This window comes from Procambarus clarkii, chromosome 84, assembly GCF_040958095.1.
Source record: "Procambarus clarkii isolate CNS0578487 chromosome 84, FALCON_Pclarkii_2.0, whole genome shotgun sequence".
Classification (NCBI taxonomy): Eukaryota; Metazoa; Arthropoda; class Malacostraca; order Decapoda; family Cambaridae; genus Procambarus; species Procambarus clarkii.
The window spans coordinates 9,302,016-9,323,784 of NC_091233.1; the positions used below are offsets into that span (position 1 = coordinate 9,302,016).

General features: G+C 41.4%; 2 protein-coding genes across 2 annotated transcripts; both read right to left on the minus strand.

The window, feature by feature from the left end:
• Positions 1-9,390: 9,390 nt before the first annotated feature.
• On the minus strand, positions 9,391-10,032 carry LOC123752086 (carbohydrate sulfotransferase 3-like; the record flags this gene model as incomplete). The annotated part of the gene is made up of 1 exon (XM_045734155.2): positions 9,391-10,032. A coding segment is annotated over one exon (642 nt), but the record flags the coding sequence as incomplete, so codon positions are not given.
• A 2,836-nt stretch (positions 10,033-12,868) lies between these two features.
• Positions 12,869-18,329, minus strand: LOC123752087 (carbohydrate sulfotransferase 5-like). The gene is made up of 2 exons (XM_045734156.2): positions 18,098-18,329; positions 12,869-13,869 (listed from the first exon to the last, which is right to left on the minus strand). Exons 1-2 carry the CDS (start codon positions 18,327-18,329, stop codon positions 12,869-12,871), a joined length of 1,233 nt encoding a protein of 410 aa, XP_045590112.1.
• Positions 18,330-21,769: the final 3,440 nt, after the last annotated feature.

The window sequence follows — 21,769 nt, forward strand, 5'->3', positions numbered from 1 at the left end:
GTCCTTTACCTCGGACCAGTTCAGGTAACGCCTACATCCTAACCATCCTGTGTCCTACCACCAGATTTCCCATAGCAGTTCCAGTGAAGAACATCACGGCTGCTACGGTTATAAAACATCTATTGAAGATCTTTACTCAATACGGATTTCCCAGGGAGATTCAAAGTGACTGTGGTACCAACTTCACCAGTGATCTCTTCAAAAGGACACTGGAGGAGTTCAACATCAAACAGGTATTGTCCAGCCCCTATCATCCTGCTTCACAGGGTTCTCTTGAACGTAGTCATCAGACCATCAAAGCACTCTTGAAAAAGTTTTGTAGTGAAACCTCGAAGGATTGGGATAAGCAGATTGACCTTATAATGTGTATTTTCAGAAGTCTCCCCAATGAGTCCCTAGGAGTATCTCCTTATGAGATGCTCTACGGCCGTAAGTGCCGTACTCCCCTTAAGGCTTTCAAAGACTCTCTCAGAGATGCCACCTTCAGTGAGCATCAGAATGTGCCCCAGTTTCTTCAAAACCTTCAACACATTCTAGAGAGAGTCCACCGCTTTGCCCTTGATAATCTATTGAAAGCCCAGGTGAGAATGAAGACTCATTACGACCAGACCAGCAAAGTAAGAAAATTCAAGCCGGGAGACTTCGTCCTTGCCTATTTCCCTATCCCAGGTTCACCTTTACAAAACAGATTTTCAGGACTCCAGATAGGCGGCGGAAGACCCAGCTGTGCCACGTCAACCTCCTGAAGCAATATAATGGTACTCCTCCCACTGTCTTGACTAATTGTTCTACCTTCACAGAACCCTACATCCACAGTGAGACCTTCCCAGCTTCTCCTCCCGAAAGCACTGACAAGGAGTCAGCGCTTTCTAATTCCGAAATCCTTAATGATCTTCCCAAATGCTTTCAGGATAATAATCGTGCTCCTTTGCCCTCTTCTAATTCCACTCTCACCTCGTCAGATAAGCCCTTCATCCTCCATGTCGACGCCAATGGTACCGACGTTGGTGGTGTCGTGATGCAGCAACGAGGCGAGAAGAATACACCTGTCAGCGACTACTGCTACAAGGAACTACGGAACAATTGGCAAGGAGCTACTCTTCCTCATCCTGAAGCTTCAGCACTTCACTCCACACCTGAAAAGTGCTCGGTCCACCATCAACACGGACCACACCACCCTACACCTCCTGCAGCACGCCCACTTCTCATCTCAACGTCTTCTACTATGGGCTTGCTAACTGCAGAAATTCAACCTGGAGACACGCTATACCAAGAGTCTGACAACATCTTAGCCCATGATCTCTCCAGAGTTTATGAAGTAGAAGCGACTCCATCCATCACTCCACCACATAACGACGTACTTCTTCCAGAACCGCAGGCTTCGGGGGAGAGTTGTGACGATAATCTCCTTCAAGAGATTGAGCCTGCTCTTCCCTCCACAATTACGTCGTTGTGGTTATATAAAACTACTATGGAAGAAATGTCCAACAACGACAACAACACCAGCAAGGCTTGCCAGAGCGCAAAACGTTGCAGCCAGAGACACCTGTTCAGACTCAAACCGCCAAACTACTCGTTGATCGCTACCGGCCCCGCTGATTGGTCGCCGGTCTGGCTGCACCTGCACTCGCCCCCCCATACTACTTGATGTCTGGGGTCGCCACGACCTCAGACCTCAGAATGTTCAGTGCTTTCGTAGTTATCACTCCTCCCAGCTAGACGTTAGCGTGTACTGAGAGAGGTGATAGCTTAAAGCCAATATTCCAGCACCTCCCATTTAATTTTGTGTTGCACTTCTTGTTATTTTGCCTTAACGTAACTTTTCATTGTGTCATTTAAATATTCTTATTATTTTGATTGATTGATTTTATTATAAGAATTTGTTTGTGCATTTTATTCATGTTTTGATTTATTTAACGTAATTAAAAATTTCATTGTTAAAATTTACTTGTGTTTTGTGTGTCTTCTCCTTACCTTACCACAGACGAAGTTCCAGTTTTTTCTTTTTTTTTATAACTATGTGACGAGGCCATACCCCTAGCCTTAAACAGCCGAACACCAACGCGTTACCGTCACAATATATATATAATATATATATATATATATATATATATATATATATATATATATGTCGTACCTAATAGCCAGAACGCACTTCTCAGCCTACTATTCAAGGCCCGATTTGCCTAATAAGCCAAGTTTTCATGAATTATTGTTTTTTCGTCTACCTAACCTACCTAACCTAACCTAACCTAGCTTTTTTTGGCTACCTAACCTAACCTTACCTATATATATAGGTTAGGTTAGGTTAGGTAGGGTTGGTTAGGTTCGGTCGTATATCTACGTTAATTTTAACTCCAATAAAAAAAAATTGACCTCATACATAGAGAAAAGGGTTGCTTTATCATTTCATAAGAAAAAAATTATAGTAAATATATTAATTCAGGAAAACTTGGCTTATTAGGCAAATCAGGCCATGAATAGTAGGCTGAGAAGTGAGTTCTGGCTACTAGGTACGACATATATATATATATATATATATATATATATATATATATGTCGTACCTAATAGCCAGAACGCACTTCTCTGCCTACTATGCAAGGCCCGATTTGCCTAATAAGCCAAGTTTTCCTGAATTAATATATTTTCTCCAATTTTTTTCTTATGAAATGATAAAGGTACCCATTTCATTATGTATGAGGTGAATTACTTTTTATTGGAGTTAAAATTAACATAGATATATGACCGAACCTAACCAACCCTACCTAACCTAAGCTAACCTATCTTTATAGGTTAGGTTAGGTTAGGTAGCCCAAAAAGTAAGGTTAGGTTAGGTTAGGTAGGTTAGGTAGTCGAAAACACATTAATTCATGAAAACTTGGCTTATTAGGCAAATCGGGCCTTGCAGAGTAGGCTGAGAAGTGCGTTCTGGCTACTAGGTACGACATATATATATATATATATATGTGTGTGTGTGTGATTCATTCATTATTGTGCAGTGATATAGGGGGGAATTATACCAGTGTTAGTGTCACCCTGAGCCCCGCCCCCACCCAGCGCCCAGGCCGGGATGTACCTGCTCTCCCCCTCCTTCCCCACCCCACCACGTCGCCTCCCCACCCACGAGGCCACCTTGCCACCCGCCCATAGGGTCCGGGAGGCTCCCATGTGTGTCTACGCCACCCACTCACCCAATGTATACCCACATATTGTGTAGTGGGTGTATACCCACACTTCGTATAGAGGTGGTATATATATTACCACTCATCTGAGTAGTAAGTGCCACGGCCAGCTGACTATCCCCCCAGCCTCCAACCGCCGCCCACCCTCCAGTCTCCACCCACCGTCCACCCTCCCGCCCAGCGCCCGCCCAGCGCCCGCCCATGTCGCAGCTCTCAACAGACAGCCAGGCTTCTCCAAGCCAAGATGAGCCATCAAGCAGGGGTAGACAAGGCAGATGTCAGACGTGTGACCGGGTATGCTATATCCGGTCGAGTGACGATAATGTGCGCCTTCATTACCACAACAGAGCCAGGTGTTTGGGTTCTGGGCGCCCTCCCAGGGAGAACACCAATCAACAACCCACACCGCCCGTAAGGCAAAACACCTCCCAGACCTTCATTCCAACAGAAAACTTATTAGAAGCTATCAAAGCAACTTCAGCCAGAACCTTGCAACACATCCCTAAAGCAGCCCGCCCCCATGCAGCAGCCAAATTATCTGCCCTCCTGGAAAAGGTCAACGACTCTCCTGGAACGACCCAAGCATGGCACAACCTCCTACTGTTTGGCAACATATGTCTAGCCACCCCTGCAAGGAGAGACAAGACCTTAGCTGCCTCAGTCATCAAAGCTATAAATGATTTTCCCAGGGAGGACAACCAGGTGCGCCTTCCCACTCGTGAGAGAAACACCCACGGCAGGAAGAGCAACAGTGCCATATCCGAGACATCAAAAATCAGAACATCAGTCACCAAGAAAATAGAAGAAGGAAACACTATTGGCGCAATAAGAGTCATCACCAGTGAGGACTCAATTGCCGACAGAGATGCCGCAACAGCTCAAGCCCTAAGGGAGAAACACCCACCCAGGGCTCCGCGTGAGGACGACATTGTACAAGTGGGGGCTACCGGAGCAGAACCTCTCTGGGTGGCTGAATCTGTGGTCCATAAAGCAGCCATGTCCTTCCCAACAGTATCAGCAGGTGGGTTCACAGGACTAAAACCCAACCACCTCAAGCAAATGCTCAACCCTGCATTGGGTGACATTGCAAAGAACCTCTTGGTGGAACTAACCAGATTCACCAACACATGTCTAGCTGGCAACATACCAGCGACCATAGGATCTATCGTTTTTGGAGCATCTCTCTGTGCTCTAAAGAAAAAGGATGGAGGGATCAGGCCGATAGCTGTGGGCAATTCTCTCCGGCGTCTCGTCGCAAAGGCAGCTGCAAGAACAGTTAGGGATGCAGCGGCCAACATGCTGAAGCCAAAACAGCTCGGGTTCGGCATTCCACAAGGGTGTGAGGCGGCAGCCCATGCAGCTCGAGCCTTCATCGCCAACATCACAGACGAAAAGGCCCTTATCAAGCTAGATTTCAAAAATGCCTTCAATTTGGTGCGGAGGGATGCTGTACTCCGTGCGGTTCATAGTCATTTCCCTTCCCTCTACCCTTTTGTACATTCATGCTACAGTATGGACCTTAAGCTACTTTTTGGCGAACATGAAATTGACTCGCGAGAAGGCGTCCAACAGGGTGACCCCCTTGCTCCTCTCCTTTTCTGCTTAGTCATCAAACAAGTCACAGAGGTCCTGTCCAGCGAGCTTAACATCTGGTTCTTGGATGATGGTACCCTAGCTGGTTCCCAAGACTCCCTCCTGGAGGACATCAGAAAAATCCAGGAGCAAGGTGCAGTTTTAGGCCTCATCCTGAACCCTTCTAAATGTGAAATAATATGTTCCAACCAGGGCATCGTAGAGAGAATAGAGGGTCTTCTGCCAAATATCCATAAAACTAAACCTGAAGACTCTCCTAGGAGCTCCCCTGGGGTTGAAAGCCATCGATGAGGTCCTTGATAAGAAAATCGCCGACCTTAAGAGGATGGATGGGAGGATTGAGGATATTGATGCTCATGATGCACTCTACCTCATCACCAGATGTCTGTCCCTCCCCAGGTTAACCTACTTTCTGAGGTGTTCACCATCTTACAGCAGCCAAAAACTAAGTGAGTATGACCGGTTACTGAAATCAATGCTAGAAAAAGCCCTTAGCCTCTCTCTTGATGACCTACAGTGGAAACAAGCCTCTCTTCCCGTAAGACTTGGGGGCCTCGGAGTTCGAACAGCAACGCAAATCGCTGTTCCAGCCTTCCTGTCCTCCTTATCAGCATCCGACGACCTTGTGAAGGAAATTCTACCTGCCCACTTACATCAGCTGGCAGGTGTACATGATCTCAATTTTACACGCTGTGCCACAGAGTGGGCCTCTCGTGCAGGCTCATGACCTCAACCACCATCCCCAAAAGCCCACAAGCAATCCAGCTGGGATGGCCCCATTGTAGACCAAGTTGCTGCAGAGTGCCTGGGTGCTGCAACAACACAACACGACATTGCTCGCCTCACAGCAGTAGCAGCCCCACATGCAGGGGATTTCCTGTTAGCAATCCCAATGTCGGCAACTGGCACGCGTCTCACACCACACGCCCTCCGAATTGCTGTGGCCCTTCGCCTTGCTGCCCCAATCCACACCAGATATAGGTGTATTTGTGGCGAGGTGGTGGCTGACAGGTACGGCCACCATGGCCTACTCTGCCAAAGCACAGGGGGATGGCACTCGAGGCACAGTGAAGTTAACGACATCATCAAGAGGAGCCTCACCACAGCTGGATGCCCAGCTGAAAGAGAGCCCCGTTACCTAACGCCCCGTAACTCTGATGCTCTTATTGGTCGCCCGGATGGTATCACAGTGAAACCCAGGAAGAATGGCAAGCAGTTGGTATGGGACTACACGTGCGTATCAACCCTGGCTAACACCTACATTAACCTCAATGTTGCACAACCAGGTGGCGCTGCCACCCACAGGGAAGCAGCCAAATCCCGTAAGTATAGAGAACTGGATCACCACTACAATTTTGTCCTCATTGCTTCTGAGACACTCGGCGCCTGGGGTAAAAGTGCTACCAGTTTTTTGAAGGAACTGGATTCTAGGCTCATTGAAACAACAAGGGACCCTAGAGCTGCCAGCTTTCTTTTCCAGCGCCTCAGCGTGGCGATACAGAGGGGAAATGCGCACTGCATCCAGGGTTCCTGCCCGCCATCTGAGGAGCTGGAGGAACTCGACAACCTATGATAACCATCTTTATAACCTATATGTAACTCCTTTTTTGTAACAAGGTTCAAATAAAGCAAATATATATGTGTACATACAAAAGAATGGGGGTGGTAGGAGAAGATAATATTAGTGTTCAGTGAGAGACCACAAGGTCTCCTCTGAATACTTTTTATTTTCTTCTCCAAGGCTATGGGTCCCCACATTGGCACCAGAGGTGGTACCCTCACAAATTTATATATATATATATATATATATATATATATATATATATATATATATATATATATATATATATATATATATATATATAACCAGATTCCAGTTAGGTAGGTTAGGTAGTCGAAAAAACATTAATTCTTGAAAACTAGGCTTATTAGGCAAATCGGGCCTTGCATACTAGGCTGAGAAGTGCGTTCTGGCTACTAGGTACGACATATATATATATATATATATATATATGCGAACAAGCCTGAATGGTCCCCAGGACAATATGCAACTGAAAACTCACACCCCAGAAGTGACTCGAACCCATACTCCCAGAAGCAACGCAACTGGTATGTACAAGACGCCTTAATCCACTTGACCATCACGACTGGACAAAATGAGGTGATAGCCGAGGCTATTTGAACCACCCCACCGCCGGCACTCGGATAGTAATCTTGGGCATAGCATTTTACCAAATCACCTCTTTCTTTGGGGCACACGTGAGGAACACAAATGCGAACAAGCCTGAATGGTCCCCAGGACAATATGCAACTGAAAACTCACACCCCAGAAGTGACTCGAACCCATACTCCCAGGAGCAACGCAACTGGTATGTACAGGGACGCCTTAATCCACTTGACCATCACGACCGGACATAAGGAAGTGATAGCCGAGGCTATTTGAGAATGAGGTGATTTGATGAGGTGATAGAATGAGGTGATTTGATAAAATGCTATGCCCAAGATTACCATCCGAGTGCTAGCGGGGAAGTGGTTCAAATAGCCTCGGCTATCACTTCCGTATGTCCGGTCGTGATGGTCAAGCGGATTAAGGCGTCCCTGTACATACCAGTTGCGTTGCTCCTGGGAGTATGGGTTCGAGTCACTTCTGGGGTGTGAGTTTTCAGTTGTATATAGTCCTGGGGACCATTCAGGCTTGTTTGCATATATATATATATATATATATATATATATATATATATATATATATATATATATATATATATATATGTCGTACCTAGTAGCCAGAATGCACTTCTCGGCCTACTATGCAAGGCCCGATTTGCCTAATAAGCCAAGTTTTCCTGAATTAATATATTTTCTCTATTTTTTTCTTATGAAATGATAAAGCTACCCATTTCATTATGTATGATGTCAATTTTTTTTTATTGGAGTTACAATTAACGTAGATATATGACCGAACCTAACCAACCCTACCTAACCTAACCTAACCTATCTTTATAGGTTAGGTTAGGTTAGGTAGCCGAAAAAGTTAGGTTAGGCTAGGTTAGGTAGGTTAGGTAGTCGAAAAACAATTAATTCATGAAAACTTGGCTTATTCGGCAAATCGGGCCTTGCATAGTAGACTGAGAAGTGCGTTCTGGCTACTAGATACGACATATATATATATATATATATATATATATATATATATATATATATATATATATATATATATATATATATATATATATATATATATATATATATATATATGTATATATATATATATATATATATATATATATATATATATATATATGTCGTACCTAGTAGCCAGAACTCACTTCTGAGCCTACTATGCAAGGCCCAATTTGCCTAATAAGCCAAGTTTTCATGAATTAATTGCTTTTCGACTACCTAACCTACCTAACCTAACCTAACCTAACTTTTTCGGCTACCTAACCTAACCTAACCTATAAAGATAGGTTAGGTAGGGTTGGTTAGGTTCGGTCATATATCTACGTTAATTTTAACTCCAATAAAAAAAAATTGACCTCTTACATAATGAAATGGGTTGCTTTATCATTTCATAAGAAAAAATTTAGAGAAAATATATTAATTCATGAAAACTTGGCTTATTAGGCAAATCGCGCCTTGCATTGTAGGCTGAAAAGTGAGTTCTGGCTACTAGGTACGACATATATATATATATATATATATATATATATATATATATATATATATATATATATATATATATATATATATATATATATATATATATATATATATATATATATATATATATATATATATATATATATATATATATATAATGAGAGAGAGGAAGAGTTTTCAGGAGAAAGCGCCAAGCTATTACAACTATATAGCACTTGAAAGGGGTCAGGATATGGATTTGGGATGGGACTGAGGAAGAAATGGTGCCCAAGCACTTGGACGGTTTAGGATTGAACGTCGACCTACAGGAAGCGGATCGGTTTGCAGACAAAAGAGAGAGAGTAATAATTAATGAGTAATCAATAACTTCGAATTACACCTCACATGAAGATACCCGAATTCGTACATGAATATACAAACATGAATTCATACATGAACTCGTAAATGATATTCGTACATAAATATGCCTGAAACGCTGTACGTATTTGTGGCTTTAGGCAGAGTATATACTTGCTCTATCTGGAAATACAATATTCTGCTTGTAACCCATTTTGAATTGATGTACTTTTTCCTAAATAAACATTATCTTTATCTTTATCATTATCATATAACAATATGTCCCCTATATAAGGAAACAGAAATAATAATAGTATTAATGATCAAGGTAATAACCAATCATAATGATCAATGTCAGCATGATTAATTACCTCATCATTCAGCCACCACTCACATGCTGATCCTTTCACTGCGTCAGAGTTCATTTTCTAAAGTGTAATAAACTCATGGAATCACCTACCTACAGGAGCCGTAAATCAGGAATCCAGCTATAAATACAAATAGAGACAAAATATTTAGGAATAATTAGGGATCAACCGGCTTCTTGTTCCGCTCTTGGCCACTAGAGAGGATAATCTATATTTATAAAAAAATACTACTCTGGGCTAAATTTAACTTTTATTTCTGTTTTAGTGTAGTGTCAAGAGGGAGAGTAGCGTTTCTGACATTGTGGATGGAGCCAAAGAGAGCGTGTCCCAGTCTGGTGATAACGGCCCGGCACGCCGGCTCACCCTCTGTCTCCTTCAGTAGTAGGCTTGGGATCCTCCACCGCCAGGCCTGGTACTCCCTGCTACTGTTCCTTCGTGTCTCCATGTTGTCTCCAGGAAACACACTTCCCTCCGGAGCTGCGGTGTGTTCCTTCAGGAATTGCACAGTTTCTTTGCCAAGACTTTGATTACCATACAGAAACTTGTATAAGTTACTTACCGTGCTGAAAGGCTCAATAGACAGTTTCTCCAGACGTAACCTAGTCACTTGTGCTGGGTACTTTTTAAGTAAGATGTCATAGTGTCTCATATCATCTTCTAAGGCGCCGCATCTGAAGGAAGGTTTACTATTCCAGTTCAGTTTTTTTATTGACTTTAATGACCCTCTAGGATCACGAATTAGGTGGATAATTTTAATGTTGAGAGAAGGATCGTTTAAAAGACCTTCCAGCCATGACAATCGAGATCTGATTACCTTGACTACCCTGACTCTGGAGATTTTACACGTACTGCGCAGCTCCAACCCACGTTTACATCCACTGCCTCCTTCTTTATATATATATATATATATATATATATATATATATATATATATATATATATATATATATATATATATATATATATATAACCAGATTCCAGTTAGGTAGGTTAGGTAGTCGAAAAAACATTAATTCTTGAAAACTAGGCTTATTAGGCAAATCGGGCCTTGCATACTAGGCTGAGAAGTGCGTTCTGGCTACTAGGTACGACATATATATATATATACATATATATATATATATATATATATATATATATATATATATATATATATATGCGAACAAGCCTGAATGGTCCCCAGGACAATATGCAACTGAAAACTCACACCCCAGAAGTGACTCGAACCCATACTCCCAGAAGCAACGCAACTGGTATGTACAAGACGCCTTAATCCACTTGACCATCACGACTGGACAAAATGAGGTGATAGCCGAGGCTATTTGAACCACCCCACCGCCGGCACTCGGATAGTAATCTTGGGCATAGCATTTTACCAAATCACCTCTTTCTTTGGGGCACACGTGAGGAACACAAATGCGAACAAGCCTGAATGGTCCCCAGGACAATATGCAACTGAAAACTCACACCCCAGAAGTGACTCGAACCCATACTCCCAGGAGCAACGCAACTGGTATGTACAGGGACGCCTTAATCCACTTGACCATCACGACCGGACATAAGGAAGTGATAGCCGAGGCTATTTGAGAATGAGGTGATTTGATGAGGTGATAGAATGAGGTGATTTGATAAAATGCTATGCCCAAGATTACCATCCGAGTGCTAGCGGGGAAGTGGTTCAAATAGCCTCGGCTATCACTTCCGTATGTCCGGTCGTGATGGTCAAGCGGATTAAGGCGTCCCTGTACATACCAGTTGCGTTGCTCCTGGGAGTATGGGTTCGAGTCACTTCTGGGGTGTGAGTTTTCAGTTGTATATAGTCCTGGGGACCATTCAGGCTTGTTTGCATATATATATATATATATATATATATATATATATATATATATATATATATATATATATATATATATATATATATATATATATATATATATATATATATATATATATGTCGTACCTAGTAGCCAGAATGCACTTCTCGGCCTACTATGCAAGGCCCGATTTGCCTAATAAGCCAAGTTTTCCTGAATTAATATATTTTCTCTATTTTTTTCTTATGAAATGATAAAGCTACCCATTTCATTATGTATGATGTCAATTTTTTTTTATTGGAGTTACAATTAACGTAGATATATGACCGAACCTAACCAACCCTACCTAACCTAACCTAACCTATCTTTATAGGTTAGGTTAGGTTAGGTAGCCGAAAAAGTTAGGTTAGGCTAGGTTAGGTAGGTTAGGTAGTCGAAAAACAATTAATTCATGAAAACTTGGCTTATTCGGCAAATCGGGCCTTGCATAGTAGACTGAGAAGTGCGTTCTGGCTACTAGATACGACATATATATATATATATATATATATATATATATATATATATATATATATATATATATATATATATATATATATATATATATATGTATATATATATATATATATATATATATATATATATATATATATGTCGTACCTAGTAGCCAGAACTCACTTCTGAGCCTACTATGCAAGGCCCAATTTGCCTAATAAGCCAAGTTTTCATGAATTAATTGCTTTTCGACTACCTAACCTACCTAACCTAACCTAACCTAACTTTTTCGGCTACCTAACCTAACCTAACCTATAAAGATAGGTTAGGTAGGGTTGGTTAGGTTCGGTCATATATCTACGTTAATTTTAACTCCAATAAAAAAAAATTGACCTCTTACATAATGAAATGGGTTGCTTTATCATTTCATAAGAAAAAATTTAGAGAAAATATATTAATTCATGAAAACTTGGCTTATTAGGCAAATCGCGCCTTGCATTGTAGGCTGAAAAGTGAGTTCTGGCTACTAGGTACGACATATATATATATATATATATATATATATATATATATATATATATATATATATATATATATATATATATATATATATATATATATAATGAGAGAGAGGAAGAGTTTTCAGGAGAAAGCGCCAAGCTATTACAACTATATAGCACTTGAAAGGGGTCAGGATATGGATTTGGGATGGGACTGAGGAAGAAATGGTGCCCAAGCACTTGGACGGTTTAGGATTGAACGTCGACCTACAGGAAGCGGATCGGTTTGCAGACAAAAGAGAGAGAGTAATAATTAATGAGTAATCAATAACTTCGAATTACACCTCACATGAAGATACCCGAATTCGTACATGAATATACAAACATGAATTCATACATGAACTCGTAAATGATATTCGTACATAAATATGCCTGAAACGCTGTACGTATTTGTGGCTTTAGGCAGAGTATATACTTGCTCTATCTGGAAATACAATATTCTGCTTGTAACCCATTTTGAATTGATGTACTTTTTCCTAAATAAACATTATCTTTATCTTTATCATTATCATATAACAATATGTCCCCTATATAAGGAAACAGAAATAATAATAGTATTAATGATCAAGGTAATAACCAATCATAATGATCAATGTCAGCATGATTAATTACCTCATCATTCAGCCACCACTCACATGCTGATCCTTTCACTGCGTCAGAGTTCATTTTCTAAAGTGTAATAAACTCATGGAATCACCTACCTACAGGAGCCGTAAATCAGGAATCCAGCTATAAATACAAATAGAGACAAAATATTTAGGAATAATTAGGGATCAACCGGCTTCTTGTTCCGCTCTTGGCCACTAGAGAGGATAATCTATATTTATAAAAAAATACTACTCTGGGCTAAATTTAACTTTTATTTCTGTTTTAGTGTAGTGTCAAGAGGGAGAGTAGCGTTTCTGACATTGTGGATGGAGCCAAAGAGAGCGTGTCCCAGTCTGGTGATAACGGCCCGGCACGCCGGCTCACCCTCTGTCTCCTTCAGTAGTAGGCTTGGGATCCTCCACCGCCAGGCCTGGTACTCCCTGCTACTGTTCCTTCGTGTCTCCATGTTGTCTCCAGGAAACACACTTCCCTCCGGAGCTGCGGTGTGTTCCTTCAGGAATTGCACAGTTTCTTTGCCAAGACTTTGATTACCATACAGAAACTTGTATAAGTTACTTACCGTGCTGAAAGGCTCAATAGACAGTTTCTCCAGACGTAACCTAGTCACTTGTGCTGGGTACTTTTTAAGTAAGATGTCATAGTGTCTCATATCATCTTCTAAGGCGCCGCATCTGAAGGAAGGTTTACTATTCCAGTTCAGTTTTTTTATTGACTTTAATGACCCTCTAGGATCACGAATTAGGTGGATAATTTTAATGTTGAGAGAAGGATCGTTTAAAAGACCTTCCAGCCATGACAATCGAGATCTGATTACCTTGACTACCCTGACTCTGGAGATTTTACACGTACTGCGCAGCTCCAACCCACGTTTACATCCACTGCCTCCTTCTTTTGGTCTCCTGAAGCATCGTCGAGTGTTTGCATTAAAATACTGTAAGAAAAGGTCATTCCCTAGAAGCCAACGCTCAAATGTTTTATCGTAAGTACACTTAAATAGCCTTGTTAAAAAGCCTCCTACACAGGACCCATTTCGGGCACAGGGTGTCTTCTTCCGGCTTGACAGGGGCTCGAAGAAGAGAACAGATTCTGGGTGCGTGGCAAGAAGCTGGGCGACTAGTGTGGAGCCGCTGCGGGGCATGGAGCTCAAGAGCAGCACCTGCAGGACGCCCCCTTCACCCATTGCTTCAACACCTCCATTCTCTCTCTCGCCTTGCTGGAAATATTGCTGCTTCTGCTCGTTTACATCTTTATCTGTAAAAAAATTATGCATTAGGAAACGGAAAAATAATTTATAATTTAGTAAAATTTTCGTCATAGGCTTTTTATCGTAGCAGTCATTTTCGTCAAAGGCTTTTTATCGTAGAAGCTATTTTAACTGTGATCCTAAATAATGCAGTGTCTGATGTATATTAGTGGAATAAACAATAGAAGATGTTATCTTGTGTGCTGCAATAATTACAAATTTCCTAAATGTAAATCAGCAGCAGCATACATAATGACCAAACCTCACATCAGACAATCAAAAAACGACGACGTTTCCATCCGACCTGGGCCATTATCAAATTGTAATGATCTGGTGCTCTCCCCTTTCTTCCCTCTCCCTCCTTCTCCCCTTCCTCTTGTCCTTGTTCATTCACCCCCTCCCCCGTTGCCTCATTCCTTTTCCCTTCCCCTCCCCAGTTGTCAGTCCGAGCCTCTGGTCTCCCCCCCACCCCCACCTTGTTGGCAGTTCCTGCCATATACTACTCGAGTCAAATTACCCCTTAGACAGGTGGTCAAGCCACTTGTCTTCTCCTGTTCCCCAATCCTATTTTCTCTAATCCCTCCAATCGGTTGTCTCCCAGTCTTTTCCAATCGTTCCCCTCTCCTGCCTTCGCCACTAACCATTTGACTACTTTCCCCCCAAACACACACCGAGACTACGACGTTGGTACAACGTTCGAACAAGATTTAACACCATCTAACCAGTTATAACAACCAATATAGCAAGTTGTAACAACGTTCTAATACGTCATAAACACGTTAAGCCAAGATGTAACAACTTTATTACAAGTTGTATCAAGCGGAAAATAGAGACAGTTTCGGTTTGTGTTTCCAGGGTTAGGACCAGTGCGAATTACCGTAGTTCTCAAGTTTCGAGTTTCGGCTGGGAGTCAAAACGGCTGTTGTTTCCTCTTTTTTTCAGGGACATTCCTGCGCGGGCCCTAAGCCTCTGGCTGGCCCACTAAGTGTTGCTTGTTTCTGGTTTTACTTGGGCGGAGTATGAGTATTTATTACTCGTATGGTCGCTTCAGTAAGATTTTGCCATATGTGCTTAACAACTTCTTCTGCTCTGTTGAATCAAAGTTGAAATCTTAATGGGTTTGTAACTCTGCACTGTGTTAGATAATGTTCCAGTGGTCTGTTCGGCATTTCTCCACAGTGTTGACATTTCTTCTCATCTTCCGGAACCTGTAAGCCAATTTCCCATGCACATGGGTATACAAGCCTGATGCGATGTAAGTGTACTTCTGTTGTTCTACTGCTCCCTTTCATCGAACTAAGTGGTTCGTAGTTGGTTGAATTCTTATACCAACCCGCAGATCCTAATGTTGCAACTGCTGTGTTGTGGTCACTGTACATCTTTTGAATTACTCTATTTCTAATTACTTTCTTAATCTGTGATAGACTCTGTGGTATGTAAATGTCTACATTTCTTCTCTTAGTTACAAGTTTTGCAGCTTCGTCTACAATGTCATTTCCTATTATTCCCACATGACTTGGCACCCAGTTGATAAGTAACCGACGGCCTTGTCGTTTGAGTGTTTGCATTAATGACATATGACATTCGTGATCAGATGGATGTTATCACATATGTGTTCTTGTTGTAAGGTTTCAATGGCGGTGTTATTTCCTGTTGTAGCGTGGGAATGGTTCATGATTCTACAGGAGTAAAACATAATTTTCAGGACAGGCTCATGTCACCAAGGAGGCCTAGGGGCGGGACTAAGTCAGAGTTTTGGCTGGCCTAAAAGTGACACTCTGTAGTCATTGGTTGAAGCCATGGAGGCCTGTGGAGGCGGAGTCCCCCAGGGTATTGCCTGTCCATATCATTGGCCTAGCTTCCAGAGCACCCAGTTGTGTTTAAATCCATTGGCCATAGGCTTGGATAGGCAGAGTTAATTGGACCTAGGAACTAGGTGGGTGGAGCCTGTTTCCTCCGGTAAGAATTTTAGAAAATATTAAAGTCAGTGTGTCTTGAGGCTTACTGGAGTACAGGTCTCTTGACTTGTGGGGGCAAGCCATTCAACATTTTGGCCGATTTTGCAGGATTAAGGTAATGTCTGTCTGAGTTTTGGTACGTCAAGTAAATCACACACCGTTCTCCAGTTGCCTTGTAGGATGTCTTGATAAGTAGGATATATATTTTCAATTTGTGTTCAATATACGTGACTTAAAATAATAAAGTGAATATTTTTATCTAGTGGTATTTAGTTAATTCCCTTTTTGGTTATTAAAGCTGCATTAATTCATTTTATATGGGATATTCTCATGTGGTACTGGAAGCCTTTGGTTCCTCGTTGAGTAAAGTAAAGATTGCAGTATTACTTATCAAGATTTATTTACCAAGATTCTATTGCCCTTGAGTTTCATGATTATTGATTCCCTTCCTTCCTGGGGAAGCAGTAATTTAGACACATTCAAATGGTTAGGGAGGTGGCGGCAGTTTTTAATGAGTTTTAATTATTAGTTTTAAAATAATAATTCCTATTCTTGTTGTTTCCTTTTCATTTAATAATTCAGCTGATATTCACGATAATTCAGTGAGGGGGTCATACTGAGCTGTAGCAGTGTTAAGCTGGGGGTGTTGAGTGGAGAGAAAGGGTTGAGCAGGTAGGGTTATTACAAAATGATGCTAATGGTAATTGTCCAGAAATGGTCCGAAACGTCTTAGATTCTTCATTTTCTGATGTGTTGTTCAGTCATCATATCTTCAGCCACGTTATTGAGACTTATCGTTTGCAGCAGCATACAGCATTTTTATTGTTAAGCCAACAAGCAACCTTCGATGTTCAAGTTAAAATGAAATGAAATATATCAGAGTAAATATTATAACAGAAGTTACTTGTTCTAGTTCTCCAGTAAGAAAATCACTATCACCTTGAATTTCAGTTAATGCCAAGTTATATTTAATTTTTTATGTTAACAAATGTTATTATCTCGTGACTTTATACAAAGTGTCGCACGAACCATGAAGAGAGAATGGCTGGCTATTCTAACAAACTAAACGACCAAACCACACATCAGAAGATGAAAAAACAACGACGTTTCGGTTCGTAATGGACCATTACGTCGTGTAGACGGAGTGTTTATCCATCTTCTGATGTGTTGTTTGGTCATCATATCTTCAGCCCCGTTACTGTGATTTGTCTGTAAACTATACGAGCCACCAAATGTGACCTATTGCTAATACCTTCCTCCTATTATCATAAATAGGTGGTGGAAAATGGCATTGGGTCGGTTACTTGTTACAATACCTATAATCATGTATCTCAAGAATAAATATCCAGATTTTTCAGGCTAGTCGGAAATTTTTTCTTCTTCAGTGCCTCCTATAAGACTCCTATCCCACGATCAAATTCTCTGGAACTGATTCATTTGAAAGATCAACTTATGTCTATTTTATCCTGTAATAGTATCCTGAATGGTATCTAGGAACTCGTGAATCTTGTGACTTGCCTAGTACCATAATGACACACTGACTTAACGCATAATAACCGATAATTACTTATTCTACAGAGCATATAATTTTTCACATTTTCCTCTTCCCTATGAAAGCAGATAAAGAGGACTAGGTCACTGGAACATCAGACAGTATTATTATTAATAATGAAGAAATTGGTTAATTATATTTTAAATATATTTCACGCTCAGTTTATATTGGATAAAACCTCTACATTTTGGCCACAGGTGATATTATTTTTTTGGAAGATATAAGCCAAAACAATAAAGAGTGAAAATTAAATATATTTATATAGACAAATAGAGATTGATTAATTACTGGCATCAAATTAACGTGAAGTTAGTCTAACATAATTTGTGGAAATATTATGAAATGGAAATTGGAATGAAGCCTAGCATGGTTTAGGCGCAGAAGTTATGTAAAACTTGTTTGCAGACTAAGAGTTCTCTCTCAATATTTTGTTTTTTCGATTTATCGATTTCATGACCAATGGGCTTGGTAAGGAAGGGGGAGGAAGAAGGATGAGGATTTGAAATTCTGGAAATATAGAATGAGGATGGAGAACAAGGAGGATAAAAAGTTCGGCGGCCTGTCCACCTTGGACTGGAACTCTTTGATTGACTCTGATGTCGATGGAAAAATAGCGTCCATGGTTGTGGAGAGGACACCTGGGGGATGGTGGTGAGGCAGTCTTACTATTTTCGTTCGAGCGTTGGGCTTGTGTTTCCGAGTATTAACTAACCTGACTAACAATACCTGTATACAGAACAAGATACCTATGGAGCAAGCGAGAAGTTGGTGTAGCTGAAGGAAAGTCCTGGAGATGAAGCTTCGAAGCTGGAGAAGAAACTGCCAGAGTTTTACCCAGCTGATGAATCAAGTACTTGTGGTGAACGATGCCACGACTAGCTAGACGACGAGGCATGGTCCTGTAATGGGCGCTGTGGTGCCGAATTCCTTCTTCTTTTCTTGGGTCTTCAGTCGTCATTCTGGAAATGGTGTCATCACAGTCGTCATATATTGCATGAGATGGAACGAACATTTTTTTGGACAAGAGTTGGATTTTTGGCAAGCTCTCGTTTGTATCCTACGTTGTAGATGATATGGAAGATTTGTCTGTTTCCTGGTGTGCCAGGAATTCCACTGCCCCGTTGTTGTTCGAGGTCTTCCAGTCCTTCATTGGAGATGTCGAGAGTGTCTTCAATTTGAAGTTCTTCCTTAAAATGAAGTGGAAAGATCAGCGATATCAGAGATTGGTGCAGTTGCAGATGCTTGAGGTTTTTTGAAAGTGGTGCAAGATCATTGACAGGAGCCGCAGTCTTAGTAGACTGTGTTACAACAACAGTTGCTGCAGGAGCCTTTGGTGGAGTAACAGTGGATGCAGGAGCATTTGGGAGAGTAATAGCAGTGGGCTGGGCGGGTGTAGAAACATGAGCAGTAAGGAGGGTATCCGGAACAATAATGGTTGGCAGACCATTTGCAGCAAAAAGCGTGTTGATTGTAGAAACGAACAATCAATTGTCGTTTATTGCCACCTCCATTATACTCCACCTCCCCAGGTCATTTGGTCTGTTAGGTGAAGTTGTGCTTGAACTATACTGATGTTGCTGATTGGTGTTGGCTGTGGCTGGGCTGATGACTGGGAGTTGATACCCCAATGAGAAGGATGGGAGGTGGTGCCACTGGTTAGCAAGGAAGAAAATGCTTCCGAGTGGTTGTTGAAAGTAGCTGTTGCCGGGCGGGTGACGATGGTAATAGCGGCGATGGTGGTGCTGGAGGCTTGCCTAGCTTCAGTCATCGAGAATCGAGAAAAAATCTAACATTTTCTTGTTAATAAAATATTTTTGTGATAAAACTAAATATTAAAATGCTTTATTATAAGCTATTGTGACAGCTTAGAGTCATAGACATGATTTCAGTTGACACAGTTGACTTGTGTTTGATGTTAATTTTTTACCATTTTGGAAAATTTTTGACACATTATTCAATACTTTTTCTCTTCCTTTTTACGCAGTGATGCTGAGACTTGGACCAGTTGAACCTAATTTCATATAAAACTCGTCAAAAAAGTTTGATTGAAATCGAACCAGTTTTCAATTATTGCATATATAGGCATTATGCCCCCTTCACTGGTGTACTGAAGTTCAGCTCCCACTCAGGACACACAGATAGATAGATATTATTATATCTATAGAGAACAGACAAAGATGATCATCAGACAGAAAGCGAGCAGGGAGGCCGTACAGAGAGTGAGGGAGCGTTCTTCCATCGGTGCTGCGGTCCATTAAGAAGGGTAAAAGCCGAAGTGTTCTGGCTTTAGCCCTCACTTACGGTACACGTAAACAGGCGCCCTGAATTACAAGATTAAGGTGCGGTTCAGAGGAACCCGCACCTTCACCAGGACGGAAATACTTAAAATTCTGGGGGATCTCCACTCACGTTGCACCCATTGACATCGAAGAAGACGATAATGGCGCCCAACTACTATTCTCTAGTGAGTTAGTTTCGTTCAGTTATTATGCACCCCATACCCATCTTGTGGGCTGTAGTGGAAAGGGTTACAAAGGCACATAATGGGTTCAGGGACTAAACCCCACAATTCATTTAGCTAAGCAAGTTACAATCTTGATGAGCTAGTTACAAAATTCAGTATAAGTAGTCACATCATAAATGGGTTCGAGATCGACCACAAGTACAGCTTCTAAATTAAGCAACTGACATATGTGGAGAGCTAGAGTCACAATTGATATGTTTGTCCTGCATACCGCCCCAATCCAGAGGAAGTTCTTCAGAAGTTGTTCAGTCCTGACACCCTGACCGCCCTAAGTGAAGCCAACTTAGTATTACTTCCACCTTGACCATACCTGGCAGAGAGGGCAGTCTTCGTTTGGCCCATTAACACCCGGATTTCCGACCACTCTATCGACATCATCGATAGCATCAACACCTTGCACTAACTACAGTTTCAGTACAAATCATTAAAATGATCGCCAACCAGCGATCGACAATGAAACTAACCTTCAACTCTACTGATGAAGTAGAGTCTAAGGCACCCAAGGTCTAACCTTCAAAGAACTTAAAACTGAACCAAGGAATTATAGTTACACCAGATAATAGAAGGATCTCCAACATCGTCCACAGCGAGGAGAACAAACAAGCACGGCCAGAAGACCCAACTGGTGAGAAGTGAATGGTTCGATTATATCCGAGATACGGCGATGTTAACCTTCTTCACCCGGACATTATTGACACAAATTACTTCCAACTTGATGATGATGACACTGATGACGCTTTCAACAACAGCACGACGAGAAGTCAGGCCCGAAAAAGTAACTGCAAGAATTGAAGACATTTAAAGAGGAAGGAAGATTCAAACACGAATGAAGAAAGAAGTCTACGGAGCGAAGTAAGAACTTACTCCGCCCCTCCACGCTACCAGAAGACTGCACGCCCGTGTTCCTAGGGTGTCCCAACGTCCAGAAACTGTCGTCCTAAAGTCCTAAAAGACCCAAAACAGAAAACAGGACAAAATGTCAGCTTTGCAAGCAGCTGCTATTTTCTAGTACGACAATTTTTGGCCGTAGGAAGAGTTCACTTCAAAATACGACGTTTTATTAGGAGGACAGGTTGGACTCCAACCTGACCGAAATCGCTGGCGAGGCTTGAAGCGAGCGAGCCACCACTGCGCCACAAGTCCTTGTAAGCAAAACTGTACTTACTGCCCTTGCATTAAGCAGTACAGTTTACGTCACCGGACTATAGAACAAACCATTTTTTTTTTCAAATTATTAAAGGAAAGAAAAATAAGTTTTCTTATGAAGAACAAGTCAGAAAAGTCAGTTTACTTTCTGCGTAAACCCATCAGGGTAAACATGACTGATAATTCACTAATGAATGAAAGGAGTTACCTCGCAGGATTACGTTGGCTGCTACAACTATCAACGCAAGATAACAAATCAAACACATTAGACACGTTTAGATTTAGACACGAAATAGATCAACTCAGCTTGGGGAACTACAGACTGATGACGTCTGGGAGAAGATGCCAACATACTCACAATGACGTCCAGAGCATTACTTGGGCAAACATAACAGTGAGCTGCTGGTTGTCTTCATTTGCCACTCCGTCAAAAATCCAACCTGTTAACCTATCCAGAAACGTATGAACCCAACCAACCCCCCTATCCTATCGAGTCCCATGCATAGACACATAGATATTTGTGAGGTATTACTTTTCATAATAGGATGCATTTGTAACGTTGGTCGCCATAACGTAAGAAACGCGACCTATTAGCTCGGAGGACGGGAGAGTGGCTGTAAATTAATAAGAACATTTCAGTATTAACAAGACTTACCCCAAATACATATTAATATGCTCTCATACACAAAAATTAGCGGTAAATGCCAAAACTGTTAAGTTTTAAATCT